Source organism: Ciona robusta, chromosome 2, assembly GCF_009617815.1.
Source record: "Ciona robusta chromosome 2, ASM961781v2".
Classification (NCBI taxonomy): Eukaryota; Metazoa; Chordata; class Ascidiacea; order Phlebobranchia; family Cionidae; genus Ciona; species Ciona robusta.
In genome coordinates, this window is record NC_143236.1 from 3,770,729 (window position 1) to 3,792,709 (window position 21,981).

General features: G+C 38.0%; 4 protein-coding genes and 1 long non-coding RNA gene across 5 annotated transcripts in view; 3 read left to right on the plus strand and 2 right to left on the minus strand.

Annotated features, from left to right (window-relative positions):
• Nucleotides 1-1,897, plus strand: part of LOC149740254 (protocadherin-16-like) — a 40,754-nt gene extending 38,857 nt beyond the window's left edge. Inside the window, exons 52-53 of the mRNA XM_089872683.1 lie at nucleotides 48-277; nucleotides 576-1,897. Of these exons, the coding sequence (XP_089728809.1) occupies nucleotides 48-277; nucleotides 576-1,583 (1,238 nt within the window). The 3' untranslated portion in view covers nucleotides 1,584-1,897. The remainder of the gene's footprint in view (nucleotides 1-47; nucleotides 278-575) is intronic.
• A 1,428-nt stretch (nucleotides 1,898-3,325) lies between these two features.
• LOC149740255 (START domain-containing protein 10-like) lies at nucleotides 3,326-10,914 on the plus strand. Its single transcript, XM_089872709.1, has 7 exons — nucleotides 3,326-3,579; nucleotides 3,834-3,981; nucleotides 4,242-4,360; nucleotides 4,759-4,876; nucleotides 5,432-5,484; nucleotides 8,606-8,739; nucleotides 10,052-10,914. Exons 1-7 carry the CDS (start codon nucleotides 3,421-3,423, stop codon nucleotides 10,149-10,151), a joined length of 831 nt encoding a protein of 276 aa, XP_089728835.1. The 5' UTR covers nucleotides 3,326-3,420; the 3' UTR covers nucleotides 10,152-10,914.
• A 141-nt stretch (nucleotides 10,915-11,055) lies between these two features.
• LOC149740256 (regucalcin-like) lies at nucleotides 11,056-13,873 on the minus strand. The gene is made up of 6 exons (XM_089872707.1): nucleotides 13,565-13,873; nucleotides 12,827-13,009; nucleotides 12,380-12,543; nucleotides 11,993-12,173; nucleotides 11,482-11,639; nucleotides 11,056-11,169 (listed from the first exon to the last, which is right to left on the minus strand). The coding sequence occupies exons 1-6, from the start codon at nucleotides 13,728-13,730 to the stop codon at nucleotides 11,119-11,121; spliced, it is 903 nt and encodes a 300-aa protein (XP_089728833.1). The 5' UTR covers nucleotides 13,731-13,873; the 3' UTR covers nucleotides 11,056-11,118.
• A 666-nt stretch (nucleotides 13,874-14,539) lies between these two features.
• LOC149740257 (uncharacterized) lies at nucleotides 14,540-17,819 on the plus strand. Its single transcript, XR_016384428.1, has 3 exons — nucleotides 14,540-15,091; nucleotides 16,714-16,869; nucleotides 17,683-17,819. It is a non-coding gene; the product is annotated as an uncharacterized LOC149740257 (long non-coding RNA).
• Nucleotides 15,572-21,820, minus strand: LOC149740258 (cation channel sperm-associated protein 4-like). Its single transcript, XM_089872701.1, has 7 exons — nucleotides 21,635-21,820; nucleotides 21,319-21,448; nucleotides 19,409-19,626; nucleotides 18,892-19,023; nucleotides 17,670-17,822; nucleotides 16,687-16,863; nucleotides 15,572-16,045 (listed from the first exon to the last, which is right to left on the minus strand). The coding sequence occupies exons 1-7, from the start codon at nucleotides 21,818-21,820 to the stop codon at nucleotides 15,572-15,574; spliced, it is 1,470 nt and encodes a 489-aa protein (XP_089728827.1).
• Between the last annotated feature and the right edge of the window lie 161 nt (nucleotides 21,821-21,981).

Consider the following 21,981-nt stretch of genomic DNA (forward strand, 5'->3'; position numbering starts at 1 on the left):
GTTTCAAAAAACTAAAAACCTATAGTACTAATTTTAATATTCTCCAGCGAGTGCCTTTGGAAAACCTGCAAAAATCACGAATGGCATCGCGAGCCGGATGTTACGTCATCGTGTAACGCAGCTGCATGAGCCCACCCATACCGGAAATGACGGATCAGCTGAGGACGAAGAGGTTCTTCGTATAAATTCTACATCCCCATCATCAGGACAGCAGTCATCTTCCGCTTCCCTCATCCACGATAGAAAAGATCGAGTTCCGGATTCAGGAATACAACAGGTAAGGACTGTGACCCTGCTAAGTTTTTTGTGGTGTACAATTAGCGAACTCCTTTCATTCATCTGGAATGGCATTCTCGGTTATCGACTGAACTAGTCGCCGCCTAATTTTTTTTTTTTTTTTCATTTTATAGTCGCCCAACTAAAATTTAGTCGGTAGACTTTGACAGACTGACTTCTATAATATGTAATACACGGAAAATTAGTCGACCGAATAAACTTGAAAAAACACCGACTTGTTTAGTCGATAGCCGAGAGTATTATCCCTGGTTCTTATTTTTAAATTTCCCCACTTCCAGGACATCGATCGATCTTCCACCGACACACCAACCGCTCCTCTGTCAAAAGAAGTAAATCGTCCACAGAGCGTCGAAAGCATCCACGAGTTCGGGGAGGAAGGCGGTGGCGAAGACGTCCTGGTCACCATGCCACCTATACGCGGTGCCGAGCCCCCACCTCCCGCCAACTTCAATTTGGACGACCGTCACCGTCGCGCAGTGCTACACGCCTCGCTTGGGGTTTTAAAAGAAAGTCCAGCGCAAACGTCTCCGCCGTTCCCGAACCCCGGCGACTGGAGACCAGACTATCAACCCCTAAGCAGCGTTTTCTCCGAAATCGCACGATTACGCGAGGAATCAAACGCTATACGACATGCTGCTGCCCTACAGCAAAGGGGTAAGCAGCAGTCCGCATCCAGTAGTATTGGAAGCAGACGTAGCACAGCTTCGTCCATTATATCTGAACGATCCGGTCGTCCACCTCCCCTGCTAACCGCAGTACCTCATCAAGGGACGGAAATCGCAGCCCCAGTACCTTTATCTAATGCTAACTCATTTGACATGAGCCCAGTCTCCGCGAAAAACGTTTACGCCCGACCGAGCCCAATCTATCCACCGAGTCACCCTTCCAACACAAGCAGTCCCCGCACCCCAACAGCAGTACCACCTTCATACTCATATGTGATGGCAACTCGACCCCCGGGCAGCGTCGGTAGCGGCGTATCGCACCGCACCCAACACAGTGACGCATCCGTTAACTCTAGATCAAGCACGCTCCCGTACGCTTCCTCCTACAACAGAGGTCTCTCTCTTACCTCATTACCCCGTTCACCAATCAGTCACGAGTCCAGCTTTACATCCCCTGCAATGTCACCCAGTGTCTCCCCTTCTCTTACCCCTATCACCACACACACTCCATCGCCGTACACCAATGTTATCACACCATCTTTTGGTGTCAAAGTCACTCGGTCAAAATCGGACGAAACAAATTTAAGCAGCGAAAGACCCGAGAGAATTTTGCACGTATAACTCGTAAAGCGAGTCATTCTATTTCCGCCCATGTTAACACGTACCAAATCTGTCTTCGTATACATATTTCCTGTACCTTGCTTTGCTATTTATTTAAGCGTAAATTCGCTTATGAGTTTAATTAAATGCCTTTCCAATGAACCAAAGTATAAAAACCAAAGTTTTTGTAGACATCTACATGAAAAGGTATACATTTATAAATCGTAACGCCGTTCGCAAAGTTCTGCTTCAAACATATTCTTTTAACTGTGAGTTTGTTCGTCTTATAATCTCACTGCGTATGCCGTATAATAAATATACGCATTTACTTACAACAGTACTGGTTTCTTCAGGTAAGGAAAGATGTAGAAAGGTGGGGCGAGATGGGACACCTTTTCATTCTATTTTCTCGCCCCACTTGGTAGTAAACAAAAGAACATATAAAGAATTATAAACCGTATCCTCACGACTGCTGTAGACCGTTGTTAACTGTTTGAACATGATCAGGATATTTGGATGTTATGTGCTAAAAGGTGTCTCGTCTTCCCCCACAGACTATATTAATTGAAGTTTTTCTAAAATACCAATAAACAGTTTGTTTCGTAACCCCGTTTAAGATTTATCGTTTCAGCAACCCATGAACAGCGTTATGTGGAGCTAATATCTTTGGATTTTGTATATGGAGAATATATCTCCCTTTTGTTGAAACTGAAATGTACCCCTAAAAAACACAACACGAAAAAGGCGTCATGCTACAGCGCACATAGATTTCAGTGCGTAACTATGCAAACAGCAGTAGACGCTTTTGCCTGCGTGGAAGTAAAACGAGTTGGTATTGGCCCACCCTCGTTACGGTGTCTTGAGCATTTGTTGTACTGTGTTTTTTTATAGGTCCTTAGTGAATAATGCTCAGGTACGTTTAGTCGAAAGTGTTGGAGGTTGGTAGTTAGGGGTTATAGAAGGTTAGTAGTTAAGAGTTAGTGGTTAGTAGTTAACAAGAGGATTTTTCACTAGTACCAAGACTTGAATGCTTTATCCTCTCCTGGCCGAAAAACGACAGTCGTTATAACACCAACGTTATGTTTATACACATTAAAACATAGTGCCATCTTGCGAGTTTCCACGTATGTAACATAGTGGGTATATAATTGTTTTTACTATACTGTGTCTGTATGGGTGACAATTTACACAACCTAATAGTGGCCACTGAGTTGGAGCAATTTCTTTAGAGTGTCTTTTCCAAGGACACATATGCTTAAAATGGTAGCAGCGACGAGCTTTGAACCCATAACCCTTGGGTTAAAGGCAGGCGCGGTAACAAAATGTGTTCAACTTACTTAAAAGAGTGTTCATTTATCAATGAATTGCTAAACATAAGGTTTTATTAAAATTTTCCTTAACTTTTATACCTTCTGCAGTATAATTATCTGCAGATTCATTTTGTATGAAGTAATCAGAACGAAATATGTTTTCTTTGAAACTGGTAGGAAGAACACTAATCCCATGTTCTTTCCTCTTATGTTACTTCAGTCTGCTTTATTGCAGTTTACATTATACATTTTGCTGCAGAGTGGCAGCCAATAAATAAGTTCTAATCTTATAAAATAAATATATATATATAATATACTTTTTAACTAGATTTTTTTATAAGCAAAAAAAAAATAATGAGTAAAAATAGTTTTAGTCAGCATTTAAAGAAAAGTTGTGCAACTTAAACTTATTGACTGCAACCCACACTTTTAAAACCTTTGTGGTCTAGACAATGTAGTTCTTAAGTATACTTTAATTTGCAGCATTTTTGCTTGGTTGGAATCACTTCTAAGTTTATTAGTGTTTTTGTTTTTACCAATTTTTCGCAATGAATGATGAAGATGTTGTCTACCCTGCTGACGATCAAAGTTTTAAAGATTTTAAATCAATTGTTGAAGAAGAGGTGGGATGGGAGATCTGCTACAATAAGAAGAATGTCTGTGTCTCGACGAGGAACCAGGCAAATTCAAATGTTAAGCTCCTAAAGGTATAATGCATTATTCATATATCTATTACTCTCAATTTTCAATTAGGCAGTATTACAGAATCATTAGCTCTTGTTATTAGTTTGATACTTCAAGGAAATTGTTCAGTCATAGTAATCCTATCACTGCTCAGTAATCAAATTTAGTCACTTTACAAATACGCGTTGTAAGGCTCATTCATAATGCATGTGCACCCTTCTCACTCGAGACAGATGCATTTGGAAGTGCTCCTAATGCTAAGCTTTTATCATTGCAGGCAGTGACATCATTTAGCGATGTGTCAGCTGCCACATTATTTGATGTTGTACATGACACTGAATACAGAAGAAAGTGGGACCATGATATGATAGAAATGAAGGAAATATGCAAACTGTGTGTTAATAACACAGTCTCATACTATGCAGGTATATTAGAGCTAATAGTCCGTCAAAACAATTGTTCGTTCCACAAGAAATTTTCCGAAGTTGATTTTTGCATGCGTTAACAACTTAACATAAATGTTTTGATTAGAACTACAAATAAATATGAAACGTTTAGAGAAATAATAGTTTCTAAATCTGCATACATTAAATCATTTTCGTTTTTTAAGTTTTTAACAAAAAATGGTCTGGGACCCACTACAATACATTCCACATATAAACAATATTATTGTTCCACTCCATAGTAAAATGTCCCACCCCAGTGAAGTCCAGAGATGTATTATTCCTATGTTCGTGGATTGCCTACCCCAGCATGAGGGACCCAAAAGAATATTTAATGATCAACAAATCTGTTTCACACAGCGTAAGTTATTCTGTTGTATTATACCAGTGGTTTGTCGGTGCAGAATTAGAAGTATTTTAGTTTAATAGTCAAAAATTCTGGAATAACAGTTTACATGGAGATTGTATTTTTTTCTACAAATTCTTATTTGCATATTTGCAATATCACAATGGGCCAACTCTGACTTTAAACTGGTTGGCCAACTCTGGCTTTAAACTGGTTGGCCAACTCTGGCTTCAATCCAACATCCTCTGCCATAGTTGCCATTAGATCTCATCTATATAGAGTAAAATGCAACCTGTTATCTTTAATTTAAAACTGAAGTGATCAGTTTTTTCTAGTCTAAACTGTACAATATACAATAATAGGTTGGTATAAAAAATGCAAAAAAATGTGTTTTTTTTATATCCAAATTACAGGACTACCCACCCAGAAATAATATGGTGAGAGCTATCTCATTGGTTACTGGATACTTAATTCGACCCACTGGACCAAATTCTGCTGAGTTTTTATACTTAACTCATTTTGACCCGCGAGGTAGGTCTAAAGATACTTTATTCTATATACTGTTGTGTTTTTGCTATACCTTGTCTTTTTGTTTTTAATATTTTTAAATCTTTGCTTCCAAAATTGATGAGACAAGTAAAGTCATTATAGTAACCTTTAGCACATGATATACAAATATTCTGATCTTGTTTTAAACAATTAACAAAGGTCTATGGGATTCATAAGGATAAAGTTTTATAATTTATTAAAATATCTGTGTACTGCCATACGGGATGAAAAATTAGAATGCAGATGTGTCCCATCTTCCCCACCCTACTATATATTATACTTCCACGCAGGCAAGTTAGCTGTATATTTGCGCAGTGTGATTCGTTTCTCTGTGCACTTATTATTATTATTATCATCTTATTATTATAACTTAAACCCAGACAGAACTATTGTTTCTCTAACCCTGCATAACAGTTCATAACGAGTGTTGTGATACAAACTACCTGCATTACTTCCTTCAGTTTAAATTAGCCTTTGTGAACTTAACTTATGATCCAACCCATAGCAGGGAATTAGTACAATACATTTAACCTACAGGTTCTCTTCCTAAGTGGGTGGTGAACAAGGTGGCTGAGTTTTTTACTCCAAAGGTAAGAATGTATTGGTTTAGTTTTAATTTAAACCCGATTTAGTGTTGGCATTTTAGTTATTCATATAATCAATGCGTTGATATTGTCTACCAGTCTGAACACGGCATCGTGAGTGAACGCTGGAAAATTTCCCTTGTTTGTTTAAAGCAAACACGTCTCCTATAGATTAACCATTTCCGCCCAGGATTGCGCAATCGTTTATGTATGAAATCTCAGGATAAACGGTTAAATGAAACAGAACATTTACCTGCCAACATTAGCGCTTATAGTTTGATGTGCTGTTTTCAGTAACCATATGGGCATGATTTGAGTAAGATTACGTCACCGTTCACTGTTCAAAACAGACGGTCAAAGTTTGCTGTGTATTTGCGCAGTGTGATTCATTTCTCCGTGCACTTGGTTTGCTTCTACGTGCCCCACCGTACATTATTGATAGTTTCATTTGTTAAACAAAGCTAATGGCACGGTTCGCTTCGGCATCGGACGTTGGTAGTCACTGTACAATCGGCGTATATATCGAAGGGATGGCTGGAGTCTATATTTAGCATCAAATAGTCAGTTCTTATTGCGACCCACCCATATGCCCGACCGGCGAAGCTAGTTTGCATTGATTCCCGCGGCGTTGATTGTGTTTGTGTCGTGTGCTTCCTTTCTGGTGATTTGCCACGTCGGTACCAATTGCCCATTTGCCCGGAGTTAAAGGGTTGTAGTTTACTCTTTCGGTGGCGGCTGATTACCAGTAGACGCCCCTACTACAGTCTGCATGACGGGCTTCCTTAATTATTTATTATTACGTCTGCCACAGGTTGGCTTGTAGATTGCACTGCACGCTATTCATAGACTGTGTTGAGTGTAAAAGCAACTGCTCAGCGCTTGCTTTAACTTTAAGCAGAGTGACAATTCGTATTTTTCTTAGAAACTGAACGCCGCAGTGGTATTTACTTGCGTTGGAGGCGCGTTGTCATCGAATTAGTGATAATTTACTCTTTAATTTTTTACACGTGTAAGAATACATTCTGGTACAAAAAATGAACAATGGTCAGGGCCCAAGAGGGAGACTGAACGACAAATTGTCTCCGTTTCTCTTAGAAAGAATGAACCAAACCATTAACGCAATGAATGCAGAGACGCACGTCTTACGGTTGTCTATGACTGCTTAGTGAACTATAATCTCTCCATAAGTGCCTTGCCGGCAGCTAAATGTATTAAATTTTATGAAACGTTAATCTCACTAGTATACTCATTTATCCATCATTATATTTTCATGTAAAGTCTACGTACAAGTTTTAAACAGAACTGGTTTGATGCAAATATGCAGTATTATTTAAACATTGAATGGTGATTTATAACAGTCTTTGCGCAATGTTTTGAGTCGAGTGGTCGTCTCGTATTGCATTTCTGCCAACGACACGATTTTTATATCATGGGTAGGCTATGTATACTATAACCCCATTTCCAAACTTTCCAGAGCACGTTCGTAAAGTATAATTGTAACATTAAGCACATGATTTCTCCTCAATTATTCACGCTTTGACAATCAATGCTTCGTGTTACGCCTCTGCAACAAACGAAACAGGTGCCGGTGTGCCACATGTGGCAATCTTTGTTAACAACTGGGCAGAAACGTATCCTTAGTTACACAACACAATGCCGCTTCCGTCAATGCTGGTTTCATATTCGGCAATAGTTTTCATTTTCATAACCGGCTGGCCATGATATAAGCGAACCGAATCGGTCCAGTATATGTATTAACAACACAACAATCCACCACACTGAATATGTAGCTTATAGATATGTTACAATAGTGTATAAAATGTACATACAACATACGCATCCAACAAGTTCCCACTTCCCATTCTAAAGCATAGCATGAATAATTGAATGAATGAATGAATGAATGAATGAAATCATAGCATGAAAGAATGAATGAATGAAATTTTATTTCGTCTCTTCGGTCACGATCAAGAAAAACAAGAGAGTTGACAAAAGCGAAAAGACGGGTAGTACCGGTAAAACAACAGTTGTTAAAACACGCTGATTGATAAAAAGAAATATTGTTTTGGATAAAAGGCGTGACCGTTACACCCTACAGACAATACAATGGGAAAATTAAATAAATAACATTTATTTAAGCATAGCATTCTGACTTTGTTCAATGTTTGGCCAATATTTTACACGGGTGTGACCAAATGCGACGACAAGACATTAATTTTTAATGACCGACATTCCCACAGTACATGCGTTAACAAGTTTGAACAGCACATGCGGCTACATCGATTTCTCCGATCCCTCGCTTTCGGTTTTCCTCCGAACGTGATCGGCGCCTTTTATATCAATTACAGTAGCATGGCAACTCCTATGTGACGTCATAATATCGCATGCCGCGGATCCATAAATCCTCACCCTTCGCCCAAAAAATGATTTTTTGTGTGTAAGCCGAAAAGAAAGCTGCTTAAAAAACAACCCGTTTGACCCGTGTGTTGACTAGAATTAAAATTCCAAATCAACTACTTATCCCGGTACAAGAGACTGCAGATCGACTGCTAATAGTACTTACCAGTAATCCTCGCTCTTACAAGCCAATAGCAAGCCCATTAAGCTTCTGTTGCACCAACCTGGCGTTTAAATCAATGGTCGCATAAAATCTTAACCGAGATATTCATCGATAGCAAAGGCTAGTTTACAAATCCTTGAGCTTTCTCACGCATGCAATTATGGGGATTGTCATTGTAGTGAAACTGGATTCCAAGTCTTGGTTTATTTCGTGCGAAATTAATCATACTTAAACCTCAAACGTGGTCGAAAAAATTTGCAATTTGTGAGCGGTATTTTCACACACATACAATAATATACCTAAAACAAACTAACAAAGCACTGCCAAAAACAACAGGATTTAATGAAAATCGAGCGAATGTTAAATATTTTAAGACAGGTCAGAATATTGGCAACCACATTTAGTATATCTATATATACCGACTGCGACGCCGATGACTGTGTTGATTTGTTCTCTAAATATAATAAACCACAAAAAGTGTACAATAATACGATAAACTGTAGTTTCTTCGTAATTATTGAATTTCTAAAACTGCCATTTTTTTCTAATCCTGTTTTCGCACTTCAGGTAATCCATCGTATCCACAAAGCTGCGAAGAAATACGGAGCTTGGAAGAACAAGCACAGCGCCAACTTTAAGCCATGGTTGTGGCCGGAACAGTGTCGGCTTCCAACCGCTAAGCCTGGAAAATTATCCGCGAGGTAAGAACGCTTATTAAGGTCGTTTCACGCATTTTTTGGTAGGGAAAAATGGAACACCTATTAGTTATGTTTCCCGCCCCATTTAGTAGTCAACAAAGAATTATAAAGCCTTATCCTCACATGGACCGCTGTCAATTGTATAAAACACGATCGGGATGTTTGGATATCATGTGCTAGAGGTGTCCCATCTTACCCCACGTCACTACATAGTATGAGTAATGTATTATACATGTTGTGGATTAAGTTACGTATTTTATTATTTTACCACGGGATCAGTCGCTTTATCTCATAATATTCGCTCTCCGTATTTACTTCTTTCAACGCTGGTTATGTATACGCCGTGTTTGTATGTTTTTGTTAATTTTACAACTCTATCCATAGTCACTACATATGGTAAGATTAGATACCGTTAGTACATGCATATCCCATGTTTTATAATTATGTTTTTTTAACAATTAAGAACACTGTTTTAAAGTCGTGAGAATACGGGTATACAGTTCTATCAATGTTTTTGTTTACTACCAAATGGGACCCATCCTAATCCACCCCACTCTCTCAGTCCTCTTATACGTTGGATGTTTTCAAAAAAACACAATAAATCTGAGCGATATTTATATTTCAAAGCTTATTTTATGTTATGCATAGACAGTAATTTGACAGTAGCAATGTCAGGATCGGTATGACTACTTCGAACTAGAACACCCTTCGTCTGAAATCGATGCTTTGTTTATTTCGGCATTGAAGCATTATTCTAATTGATAATCACCTCCAAATCCCAATCGATTGAGCGCATTATACAGTCATTTGATTGCTCCTCGCTGTCGCATTGCTCCGTGTTCTTCGATTCCGAATCGATCAGTGCATGCTCGTCTATCAAACCTATATAGCATGCATGAAGCATGGGATATGGTCGCCCATTATCCGGCTTACAAATACTCTGTTAATCGAATGTTTCCGCTATCGCTAAGTGAGAAGGATAACGGTTGTTTTGTTAATTTTTCTCGCATTTCCATGGATCGTCGCTTTCGAGAGTAATAATGTAGGGGTCCAAACGATTCGAAAATTGGAACATTTGGAATCAAAGTAGTTCTGTAGAATGTACTGTTATACGAACGCGGAAATGATATACGTAAATATTTAAGACGAAAACAAAATGCAAACCAATAGTTGTGAAAGCGCCAGCATATTGTCTACTTCCCCATTAAAGCTAGTTTTAATTTGCATGTATTGGTTTTTACAACTGTCTCGAATAGTGATACCAACAAATTAAGAGTAACTCGCTTATTTATATTTGTATCACAATATGTTCCAGGGTTGAAAAAGTTGAAATTATTGACGAAACTGCTCTTTCTGAGGACAGCGCCGCTAACGGACGTGACCCTGAAGAGATTAGCGACGACGAGGATGTGTGACCTTTTCAACTTTGACCTCGTGGACCCTCGTGCCTTCTCTTTAGGCAACTACCCACTTAATATTCAACGTTTCATTCTCGTCTGTTGGTTACTTTAAAAAATATTCAATTATCCCACTTTTAAAATTTCAAAAAAAAATTTTTATGTGTGCAATAGCCGAGAGAGCCCGCGTTCTTTCGGCTCGGATTTTATACACGCGTTTGCAATGGTTTCGGTACGTTTAGTCTGTGTTCCTCTTTTTCTGTTAAAACTAACTTGTATACAAAGAATTGACCAGTCTATTATAACCGCACATGTTTAAAGAACGTTATTTCCGTGAATAATCTTTATATTGTTGTCACCTCGTAGCAGTTCCTAGATTTTAGAATCATTTTATAAAATCTCACGTTTCATTTGCTTGTGTGACCCTCCGAATATCTCTTATACCTTGTAGTTTACTTTGCTGTAGTGTTTCTGGTACATTCGAGCGCCGTACAATCATCGTTCATAGCGACCCTGCACATTTCTTCATTTGTACAAACTACCAACCAAACACAACCGAACTAGCACAATTTTTGCTTTTATTTCTTTGCATCCGAATATATGTGTCCCAATTTTTGGTGGTGGTGCTTCTGACGATCAGAACTTAATTTTTGTTTCATTATTACCGTGTCATATTCCACATGCTCTTTGCACGCGTTTTACGTTACCCGTAAAGTAAGGTTTGATACATAATGCAGTGGCGCCACCTAGCGGTGTTCCAAATAAATTATTTTCAATTGCATTGCTTATGTGAATACGAATCCGTACAACAGTACTTATGGCTCAAACAAAAGTATGTTACTGCAGCATTTTACAATAACATATTTTTGGTCTCTAAAATACGAGCGTGTAAAAAACCGGTCAGTCGCTACATTTCTGCGCGTTAAAATCGTAATTGCAATTTATTTCAGAAATTAACAAAAATAGTTCAAAATTCTGTTAATAATCATCCTTCGTACACATTTGCTGGGGGTCCTCGTACGCCAAGGCCTGTAATCTGAAAATAAATACATAGTAGGTTGGGGTAAGATGGTCAATGTTTTTCTATTTTCCTTTTCATTTGTTAGTAAACAAGACATATATTTTGAATCAAATAACCATATTTTCACGACTGTAAAAGAGCGTTGTTTAATTAGTAAAACACGATCAGAAAATATGGGATATTATGTTCTAACTGCTAACGGTATCTATCCCCCAACTGTAATAAAACAAGCGTTGTTTAGCTCAATTCCAAATTGCATTGACAGGTATGCATGTTCGTTCAGTTTATTCTCATGTGAATATTCTAACATTTAACTTATCTACTTGCCTTAAACAGTGCTCCTGAAATGCCGTTTTCCGTCGGTTCTATCAGCGGCTTGTTCCTTGCCGACGTGACGTACATTTCGTCCAAGTTCGGACCTCCGAAACATACCGACGTTGTTTTGAGAGCGATGTCGCTTACTTTCACATATTGCAGCTTCTCTCCTATGCAATGATTAACAAGATGTTAGCAGTTTTGACATATCACATCAATGGAACTGTACTCAAATATGCAACACAATCGGGTGGGTGGCCAATTAACGAGGTAATTTTACAACAGAAATATATGGTATATGATAAGAAAGATAGGACACCTTTTTATTTTCTCGTTCCATTTGGTAGTAAACAAAAACATTAAAAAAATTATAAAAAAATTCTGACCCCACAGTACTAAATCTGGTTAATCTCCGTCAAAAAAAAAAAAAAAAAAAACAGAATAAAAAGGTGTTCCATCTTCCCCTACCCTTTAGTATACCAATACAAAAACTGAAATTAGCCTTAAACGTTCCGTAACCTACCTGTCCTCGGGTCAACTTTGATCACTTGGCCGGTGAAAAACATTGCCACCCATAAGTTACCATCGGTGTCAATACAGTGGCCATCTGGAACTCCTTCCTTCTCACGATCAAACTTTACAACTTCCCTCATATTTTTTATTTCGCCCGTGGTTACATCGTAATCGTAAGCGTCTATCGTAAGCTGTGTGAAAAACAAAACAATTTATGTTCGTAGATCGCATGTAATTTTTTAGTATGCAGTATATGGGCAACGAAATATTCATTTTTGTACTTTGGTTGCCTCTATTTTGTTGCTCAATCAGAAGGAATAGCAATATTGTAAAGTAACACAAACGACTGTACAAAAATATAGTCGCACTTTTTTTATTCAAATTAGAACAATCTTACCTTCAACGAGTCACAGTAGTACATTGTATTGCTCGTCCATGAAAGACCGTTGGAAATATCTACCGGATAAACCTTTGTCTTTACGGAATGATCAATGTCGAGACAATAAAGCTTGCCTTGCAATCGGTCGGGAGAAGCAGCAACTTTTTCCCTTCCCATGGTACCTATGCAAGTTTAGTTTAGACGCCGATTATCTTAATACTGTGAATAACACAACTTTAAAAGGGTAAATAGTACTAGTAGGGTAGGGAAAATTAGGACAATTTTTCATTTTATTTTCTCGTCCCATTTGGTAGTAAACAAAGAACATTCAAAGAATTATAAAACCCTATTCTCACGACTCCCATAGACCGTTGTTAATTGTTTAAAACACGATCAGGATATTTGAATATTATGCGCTATAGGTGTCCCATCTTACCCCACGGTATACTATACAAATTTTCTTACCCGCCCAGAATCTGCCGGCCGGGTCACATTTTCCGTCGTTGAATCGACTCGTTGGAAATTCAAGGTTCACTTCTTTAAACGTTTCGCTTTCACCCGTGTTCTCATTCCAGGAGGCAAACCTGTGTCCTGCAGCGATCATTAAACCACCAGATTTTCGCGGGACAACGGCTCCGATCGAAGAGTCTGGAAATTCGTATAGTAATCAGACATAATAGTAAGTTCTATACTTTATAAATGTGCTACTGAATATCTTTTGTGTGCGTGTGTAGTTTAGTAATGTTTTGAAGGGCTTTACGCCTTGGCAAATAAGCTACAAATATTGTGCGTCTAAAATTATTGGCGCCGTGGCACAGCGGTTAAGCGTACCTACTTCTAACCTAGAAGTTATTGCTTCGGGCAAGACGTGTATAAAACAGAACATCAGTGTTAAAACATAACATGTCGTTATCCACCACGCGAAGATAAAACAAGTTACATTTCTTCATTCAAACATACGTAGGGTTGAAAATCCTAAGATTTTCTCCAGATAATGGATATGGCACATATCTATTTCATGTTACTACTTCAAATACGAGTAATACGCACTATAACAGCAGTCAATTGAGCACGAAATTCGCTCACGTTTATACGACGAGCGCTAGGTTAATTTACATATAAACGAGGATAAGAGTGGCTCAAGTGAATGAACTATATGTAGACAATGAGCGAGTCGATTATTTTCACTCTTTATTTGCTAACCTTTTACGATCGTTGTTTTAGTTTGTTTCGTGGCAGGGTTCCATCGATGTATAGCTGAGTTGTCGATATCAACAAACAGTAGCGTCTGCGTTTGGTCGTCCCAGTGTGGACCTTCACCAAGTTGACAGTCGTAATTATGAACAAGCTCAACTTTTACTGCTGACATTTTACTGAAGTGTCGGTACGACTCTGAGCTTCCCACACCTGAATTGCACCCTTCTGCTGTGAAATAGCTGAAGCAGTAACTAGACCACACAACCGCTGTTCACTCATTAACAGTCTGCATGTTTGCAGAAACACTTCGCTAATATCCGCAACATAAGCCTTTCTTTGTGAGCTCACTAGCCGAGTGCAGTCAACCGTGCAGAAGCGCCAGCTTTTGAGGTTTGCGTTTGTTATTGCTGGTATCGTTTCACATAACTGGAAGATCAAGTTAGATTGAGCATTTTGTTCGTTGCTGGCTAACATACTATATTTTTATTAAATTTCAAAATAAGGAAACCTGTTAACTACCCAATTTGTAATATGCAGTTAACACAACATGTCACGTGTAGCGACTGCGTTCATGACATGGTTTATCAATTATCAAAAGCCCAAAGTATTAAATGTTTAAAACCTCGGAATAACTGAAAAGTATGATGCAATCATTGTATGTGTTTACAGCTTGTGTGTTTTCCTGTGGCCGGGGAAACAAATAATATGCTCGCTCTCTCATTTCGTAGAACTGAGTCAACTGACACCATTTCGTTCTAAAATATAATTTTTCTGTCTTCGATTTCTGATTTGGGTTAAAATGTTAAAAGATATAAAAAGCCCTATTTTTTCTCTGTTGTAAGACAGCATATACAGCAAGGTTTTAAAAACCTGCGGCAATTGGGGTCTGGTTGATTGCCGACAGACCAGTGTACTTAAACACATGATCCACGACTACATGCTTCGATTGTGAAGTTACATTAATTACCACCTTCCCACACACACACTTATTTCATTGATTCTACTTCTATATAAGCACATTTAAAATTTCAACTGACATACACATACTTATAGCTGAAAAGGAGTCACTCCATAGGTAAATTCCCATTAAACAAATAAGTAAATGGAGATGTGCCCTTTAACAATATGATGTGCCCTTTAACAACATGAAACAAAAGTGACACTGAACACCGAAATTACAGACAGTGAAAACAGAAACCCCTTTTCTATATTTCCGAGTAAGTTTGTGTTTGCATTGTATTACAGTTGTGTGACACTCTACTTTATGCATGGTTGAGTACTAGCTCACTTTACTTGTAATTACCATTAAGTTTTTCCTGAGTTTTGTTCCTCCGGGTGATTGCAGCGTGTGCGCGTTTCGGCACAGTTAACTATTTTTTAGGCCGTTTTTACAAACGCGGAAGTGTTTTAGTCGTAATTGTAGAGACGTCGAGTGGACTTAGGTCCACTTAGTACCAGGCAGTTTTGAAGTAAGATTCTTTACAGAATTGGTATTTGTGAGATTGGATGCTAGGTGCTTGGCCACTATAACATGTGAGTAATCATTTTATATCTCTCTGTTATGTTTTGTCTGCTTAAAGTTTGTACAGGGGATAAATACAAGAGATATTTCAGCATACGTTGACGCTAGATGGTAGACCGCGTGCAGTTGGTTAGTTGAAAAGTAGATCTTGGGTCAAAAAAGGTTGGGCACGCCTGGCTTAAACCAAACCGACGCATAATGAGGTGAGATTGGACACGTTTTCTCGTCTTATTAGGTACTAAAATAGAATAGATATGCATAACCACGTTGTAAATTGTTTAAAACATGACCAACAAACATGGGATTAAAAAGCTAACGGTATCCATCTTACCCCACAGTACTATATTTTGTTACTTTTTTCGTATTCTGCATCGAATAGGTTATAGGCATCGTATTAAAAGTTGTTGGTATCGATACCACATTGTCACACAACAAACATAAATCACGAAGCATCTTTATAGTAAATTTATTATTTTTGTTGTCACTGAATCCTATTCCTTTCGCTCTTCGTCATCTTGTTCCATTCTGCTCCGGATGGTAGTCCGCGATAAATCATCATACAAGCTCGCGGACTTTCGCTGCCCGATCAATAGCCTCGCTGCTTCCGCATCACCGCCAGCCGTATCATTAAGTCCTCTGATTTGTCGGAGGACACCCGACAAAACGTCTCGGATCTCCTGATGCGCTTTCAGATTTTCATCCAAGGCAATAAGAAGCAAAAAGTAATCCTCCAGCTTCTCAGTCGTAATATGAGAGACGTCGCACTTGTAAAGAGGACGCTGAGGCTTCAGAGCATCCACGTTTACTCCTCCCCCTCCCATCGTACCATTCTCCAGGACTTCAGAGATGTGCACAAAACCAACATCCGGGACTTCATCTTCCTCTCCCTCGATCTCCAGCTTCTTGTTTTGTTTGTCTTGTTTACTTTCCAATGGCAAAGTGTCACGCTTCGACCGCTGTTCTTCCTGAGAAAGTAATCCAATTTAAAGTATATTAAACATGTTCGCCTTAACCGGCTCATAAAGCAGTGCAAATTAAATTATTGAACTTCTTTTCATAAGTAGGCTTAATCCGATGTTAGTGTTATTGGACTTATAGTAACGCTGTTATACTGTGACACTATTTAGCACGTAATATCCAAATATGCTCATTGTGTTTTAAACAATTAGTAACGGTTTATGGGGATCGCGAAGATACGGTTTTATAATAATTTTAATGTTCTTTGTTTACTACTAAATGGAACGAGACAATAGAATGAAAACGTGTCCCATCACCCCCCAGACTACGTAATACAAATTCCTATTGCGTGCTAAAGCGTTAATTCGTAACAGAATATTAATATAAATGAGATACCGTTGGAAAGTAGATCCTATGTTTCCTGATCGTGGTTCTAACAATTAACAACGCTCGTTTAGAGTCCAGGATACACGGGTATATAATTCTTTTGTTTTTACCACCAAATAGGGAAACAGGAAAACAGAATGGAAATGTCTAATCCTACTCTACCCCCAAAAAAATAAAAATAAAACTGCCCTTGCGTTGAACAAACAAATTTCAGGCATATAAAACAAATTCAAAACAAAAATACTTAATTTGTTTCAAATACCTTCATTTCTTTCATTGCTCGATCCAGATTGGTGGTTACCACAGCAACGATGAGGTTCGCAATGATAAATGCAGCCATGAGGATGGTCAGGATGAAGAAGCAACAAGCAGATATGTAAGTGAACTTATCCTCCTCAGCGTACCTCTCAAAGTTGCGGAAGATTTGCATCCACCCATCCTACAGGTAAAACTTTAAATTTAAATATTACATTAATACCGACAGATTAGTTGCTTTTGATACGCTGCTTAATATAATGCCGCATTAAAAGCCGCGCTTAAATTAATGTATAACTGCAGAGATAATATATTCTATATAGTATAGTAGCGTGGAGAAAGACGGGACACCTTTATCACGCATAATATTCAACTATCCTGATCGTGTTTTAAACAATTAACAATGGTTTATGGAAGTCGTCGAGATATAGTTTTATAATTCTTTGAATGTTCTGTGATGTTTATTACCAAGTGGGACGAGAAAAAAGAATGGAAAGGTGTCCCACCTTACCCCACTCTACTATATAGACTCTATATAGTCTATATTATAGAGAGAAATGTATCATTATAGTATCATAATTTAGATATAATATTTTATCATTGAAATGCATTTATTAGTTTATTTATTAATTAAATGGCGTGAAAAAAAACTATTATTACGATGTTTGCGGTTTTGTAAAATAACTATAGTAAGATGGGGGAAGATGGGACACCTTTAGCACATAATATCCAAATGACCTGATCGTGTTTTAAACAATTAATAGCGCTCTATCGGAGTCGTGAGGATACGGTTTCATATTTCTTTGAATTTTCTTTGTTTACTGCCGAATGGGACAAAAAATAAATTGAGAAGGTATCCCATCTTCTCCCACCCTACTATATCAAATTTAGTCGTTACAGATTTGGCATACTTACACACTGCGCATATACACCCTATATTAGGCTATATATGCATTATATACACAAACAGTTCCATTTGATTTGATTTACCTGTGTAAAACAGACAAATATAGAGAACATGCATTTGATGGGATCTCCAAAGTACTCGGGCACATACTTTCCAAACAACTTTACACCAACCACGCTGAGGACAACCATGAAGATAATTAGCAGCATCATAATGTTTGCCATGTCCGTCACCGACTAGAAAACAAAGTATGCTTATTCAAAACATACGTTTTTAACTATAGATTTAGAATACATTTAACATATAGTACAACGGGGGGAAGATGGGACACTTTTAGCGCATATTATCTAAATATCCTGCTCTTGTTTTAAACAATAAACAGCGGTTCATGGGAGCCGTGAGAATACAGTTTTGTAATGTTTTAAATGTTCTTTGTTTACTACCAAATGGGATGAAAAATGAGAATGAAAAGGTGTCCCATCTTCCCCCATGCTACTAATTGTAATTATAGGCATAGTTTTTGTGGTCAGTCCTGTGTTAAGGAAAACGTATAAGTGTGTTTTTTTAATTAAGTCCCTTATTTTGTCTAAAGGTTTCTGCTCGGTCTATAAAAGTCTAATATATTTGTAAACGAGTTTTGTGATGCTTAAACAAATAAGGTTGCACGTTTGCGGGCTTTAGTTTTGTGTACATCATAAGTAGAATAGACAAAACCCGCAAACATAAAATCAATTCATCGATCGACTCGGCGCTAATGGCGGTATTTATATAGTAAGGAAGCCGTAATTTCGTGCCATTATTTTTTGTGCCTAAGGCCATTGTCAAGCACCTAGAATTTAGCCCACATTTGCTCCACTACCCCAACCCCTGGAATCCCATTTAAGTCGTTCATGCGAGTGGATGCGACCGGTGCTGCCTCATCTCGCATTATCGACAACACACTCCCCAACTCCATCCGCGGCACCACATAGTCCAACCAACACCATGCACAACCCTCGAGTCATGGACTGAGACTGCAGTATTGGACCAAATCTTGTGGCAGTATCTTAGACTAAATCTGTAACTCATGTCATCGACTTCTTTCATCGACACACCGCATCGCGGTCAGACACGTAGTTACCACACTTTTTCAACTTTGTGCATAATTTTTTGCTTTGGTTTGGCTTATAACTTGGACAACCCATTAGTGATTCAATCGTGTACTCTTTGGTTACAATGCAAGCGCCTAAACCACTGAGCCACGGCGCCGAAAATTTCGTGTTACAAATATCCAAGAAAAAAGGAAGTAAACTAATCTTCGCATACCTGCATTATGGTTTCAACGACAAGAGAGAGACCCGTCAGTGAAGTAACGGTTTTCAAACTTCTAAATGCTCGAATTACTCTCAGAATCCGAAGCAACCTCGTGTTACTGAAGAAAGCAAGCCACGGTCCCAACTAAATGAAAGATTAACTTTGTTTAACGTAAATGTACATCAATATAAATGGAGAGGCGAAACATTTCTAAGCACCGCCATTAATGCTTCACGAAAGTTAATTTTGCCGTTTGCAGCATAAAAGAACTTTGGTTTTCCTAGAACAGGGGGGGGGACGGGACTTGACGTAAGACGTGTCTTTTTTAAAAAATCTTCCATTCGTAGCCATTCAATGATGGGCGAAAAAATGTAACAGAATTATATGAAGGCAAATAATAAAATTTTATTCTGGATACAAAAGTACAGCGATCTTTAATATTATAACCGGAAGACGTTTCCGTCGGATAACATCGTGTGCCCTGTCGTCTTGACAGGTATATAATATGAATTAGATCTACTATACATACGTGTAAAACAAATATGACGATGAAGTCTAGTAAGTTCCAGTAGTCCTTCCAAAATATAACAAAACCGCTGTACCACTTAAGAACGATCTCGCATATGAAGATGCCCATGATCAGGTTATCCACGAAAAAGAAGATATATGAATATGGGATAGCTATGGTTTCCACCGTTTGCAGGGCAATGTGAAATGCGTTGATGCCGATCACGACAAAAATCATACCTGTAAAAACATGGATGGAATTATCTATCGCTTAATAAATGCATCTACATTCTTAGGCAAGGTTGCATTAATTAGGCATTCAACCATATCCTACAGCAATTCCTGATCGTGTTTTTAACAATTATAACACGCTTTAAAGACACTGGGCTACGGTTAAAAATAGTTTTGTTATTGTTCTGTGCTTACTACCAAATGGAACGAGACAAAAGAATGAAAACATATTACATCTTATCTCACCCCACTATATATATCACTCTTCCGATTAAAACTTATAAACTTGAAACGCTGAATTGCAAAGCAAACAGCAGTGCTGAACCGCATTAAATTGGCATTTTGCGTTGAAAAAAAGATCTGGTTTTAATGCAGGATAAAATGTTTTAATATCTTTTTGAAGGCACACAGTTACATGTTTTATGTAAATGGAAACGAAGTCGAAAAAGGTCAGCTACTATAATATGCAATCAGCCTGTTGAAATATGAGCGAATGAAGTAAATAAACAATTCATAAATTTCGTACTGTGCTGAATCGTAGCCCATTGCCGCCGATGCATTTACAACGCTATATCGCAATCCTTACACGTATCGTATATTATTCTTAAACGCATATCTCCCTAGTTACGATAGTGAGACCCGAGATGTGGAATACCTAATCGTGCCTAGAATCAACTGTCACCTGACGCCCAACACCATTAAATATTAAGCATGTGCCATTATGGCTGCTGGCCGCGTGCCAATGCACTTCACACAGTAAACTCATTTATGCCATAAAAAAGGTTTATGTTGTAAATTATCTTGCTTATTAAAATGCAACCTCTGATGTATACCATCAGTACTTGTGCTTCAAACAAACCAAAGCATTTACGCCAAATGAGCGGGCTGTATAATCAATCACCTGAAACCCACAAACTCATATAGTAGGGTAGGGAAAGATGGGACACCTTTTCACTATTTTCTCGACCCATTTGGCATTAAACAAAAAGCATTTAAGGAATCATAAAACCCAATCCCCGCAATTTCCATGAACCCTTGTTAATTTTTTAGAACACGATCTGTATATTTGAAATGTGCTAAATATTTCCAATCTTCGTCCACCCTACTATATATAGTAGAGTTAATGCAGTAAAACTAGGATTTGCCTACACGCCTTGTTATTGCTGTCTACAGGCTACGCAAATTAAAGCCAACTAAAACCACATACAAAATCGGTTCAATGTGAAGGTCGCACCATACAAGTAACAAGAACAAGTATGCACGCTTGTCAATCAAAGGGGTGGGCGTATTATCTTAATTGGTTTTGTCAGTCTCGATGTGGTCGCTGACTCGTCCCAGTACATAGGTCATTGTGTTAATATTTTATTACCTTTTGGTTAGAGATTTCGTATATTACATTGTTTTCCAGCTTTTGCTGTGTAAAGTGAGTCGTGGGCAAGATTACTAATGGGTTCGCTGCTAATGCGATTCGTTTATACGATACAGGTTGACGAATGTGCTGTAATTCACTGGTACAAATTTACCGGTATACCCCACAAAAGAAATTGGAACCACGGCACTTTGCACAATTTACATAAATCTTTAGCAAGCTTGTAAAGATGGACCTCAAGGTTCAATTTTTTCTTAACGTCAGTCAAAGCACAACAGCAACAATTTATATTTCAATACTTGCGCACTACTAACTGTATAGTGTTTTCGTACCTTTGAAATACACAGAATTCAAAACGAAAGCTACCATCATTGAAACAGATGCCGCAATGTCGTCATCGTCTTTTTCCGCTACTTCGTTGATATCAACTTCTACCTCGGCCAGTTGCTCTTGCAAGCCTTGCTGAAACGTCATTTAACAATTTTAAGTCAGCAATAGCCTATAATAGTCGATTGAAGGTGTTTATATATAAATTTATTTTAAATGTAAAAAAGTTGACGGTTGATATAAAATTGTAAATTTATTAGTTTCCGTTGATTATCGAAAAAAGTATTTTTGTAATTGTGGAGATAGCCGTATACTATATACCTTTCGGTTTCTTCTAATTCTTTTATCTTCCTGTGATTCAAAGCAGAACCTCCTTGAAACATCTTGTTGGATCTCTTCTTCTTCTTCTTCTTCCTCAAAATGATTAGCAGCAGGAGAAGAGAGCAAATTGCTCACCTGTTGAGTTTTAATGATGCTGCCAACCTTGGCTTGCCATTTTCTTGACATTTTTTTAGGATTTTAGCAATTTTATACTTGTTTAACAACTTGGTTACAAATAACAAAAATAATTAATTATGACGTTTGTGATCATTGTTTTTAATAATGTTTATTGTTTGCATTCAGGGAAATCTCAGCTGCTAAGAATTCAGCTGCTAAGAATATTCTGT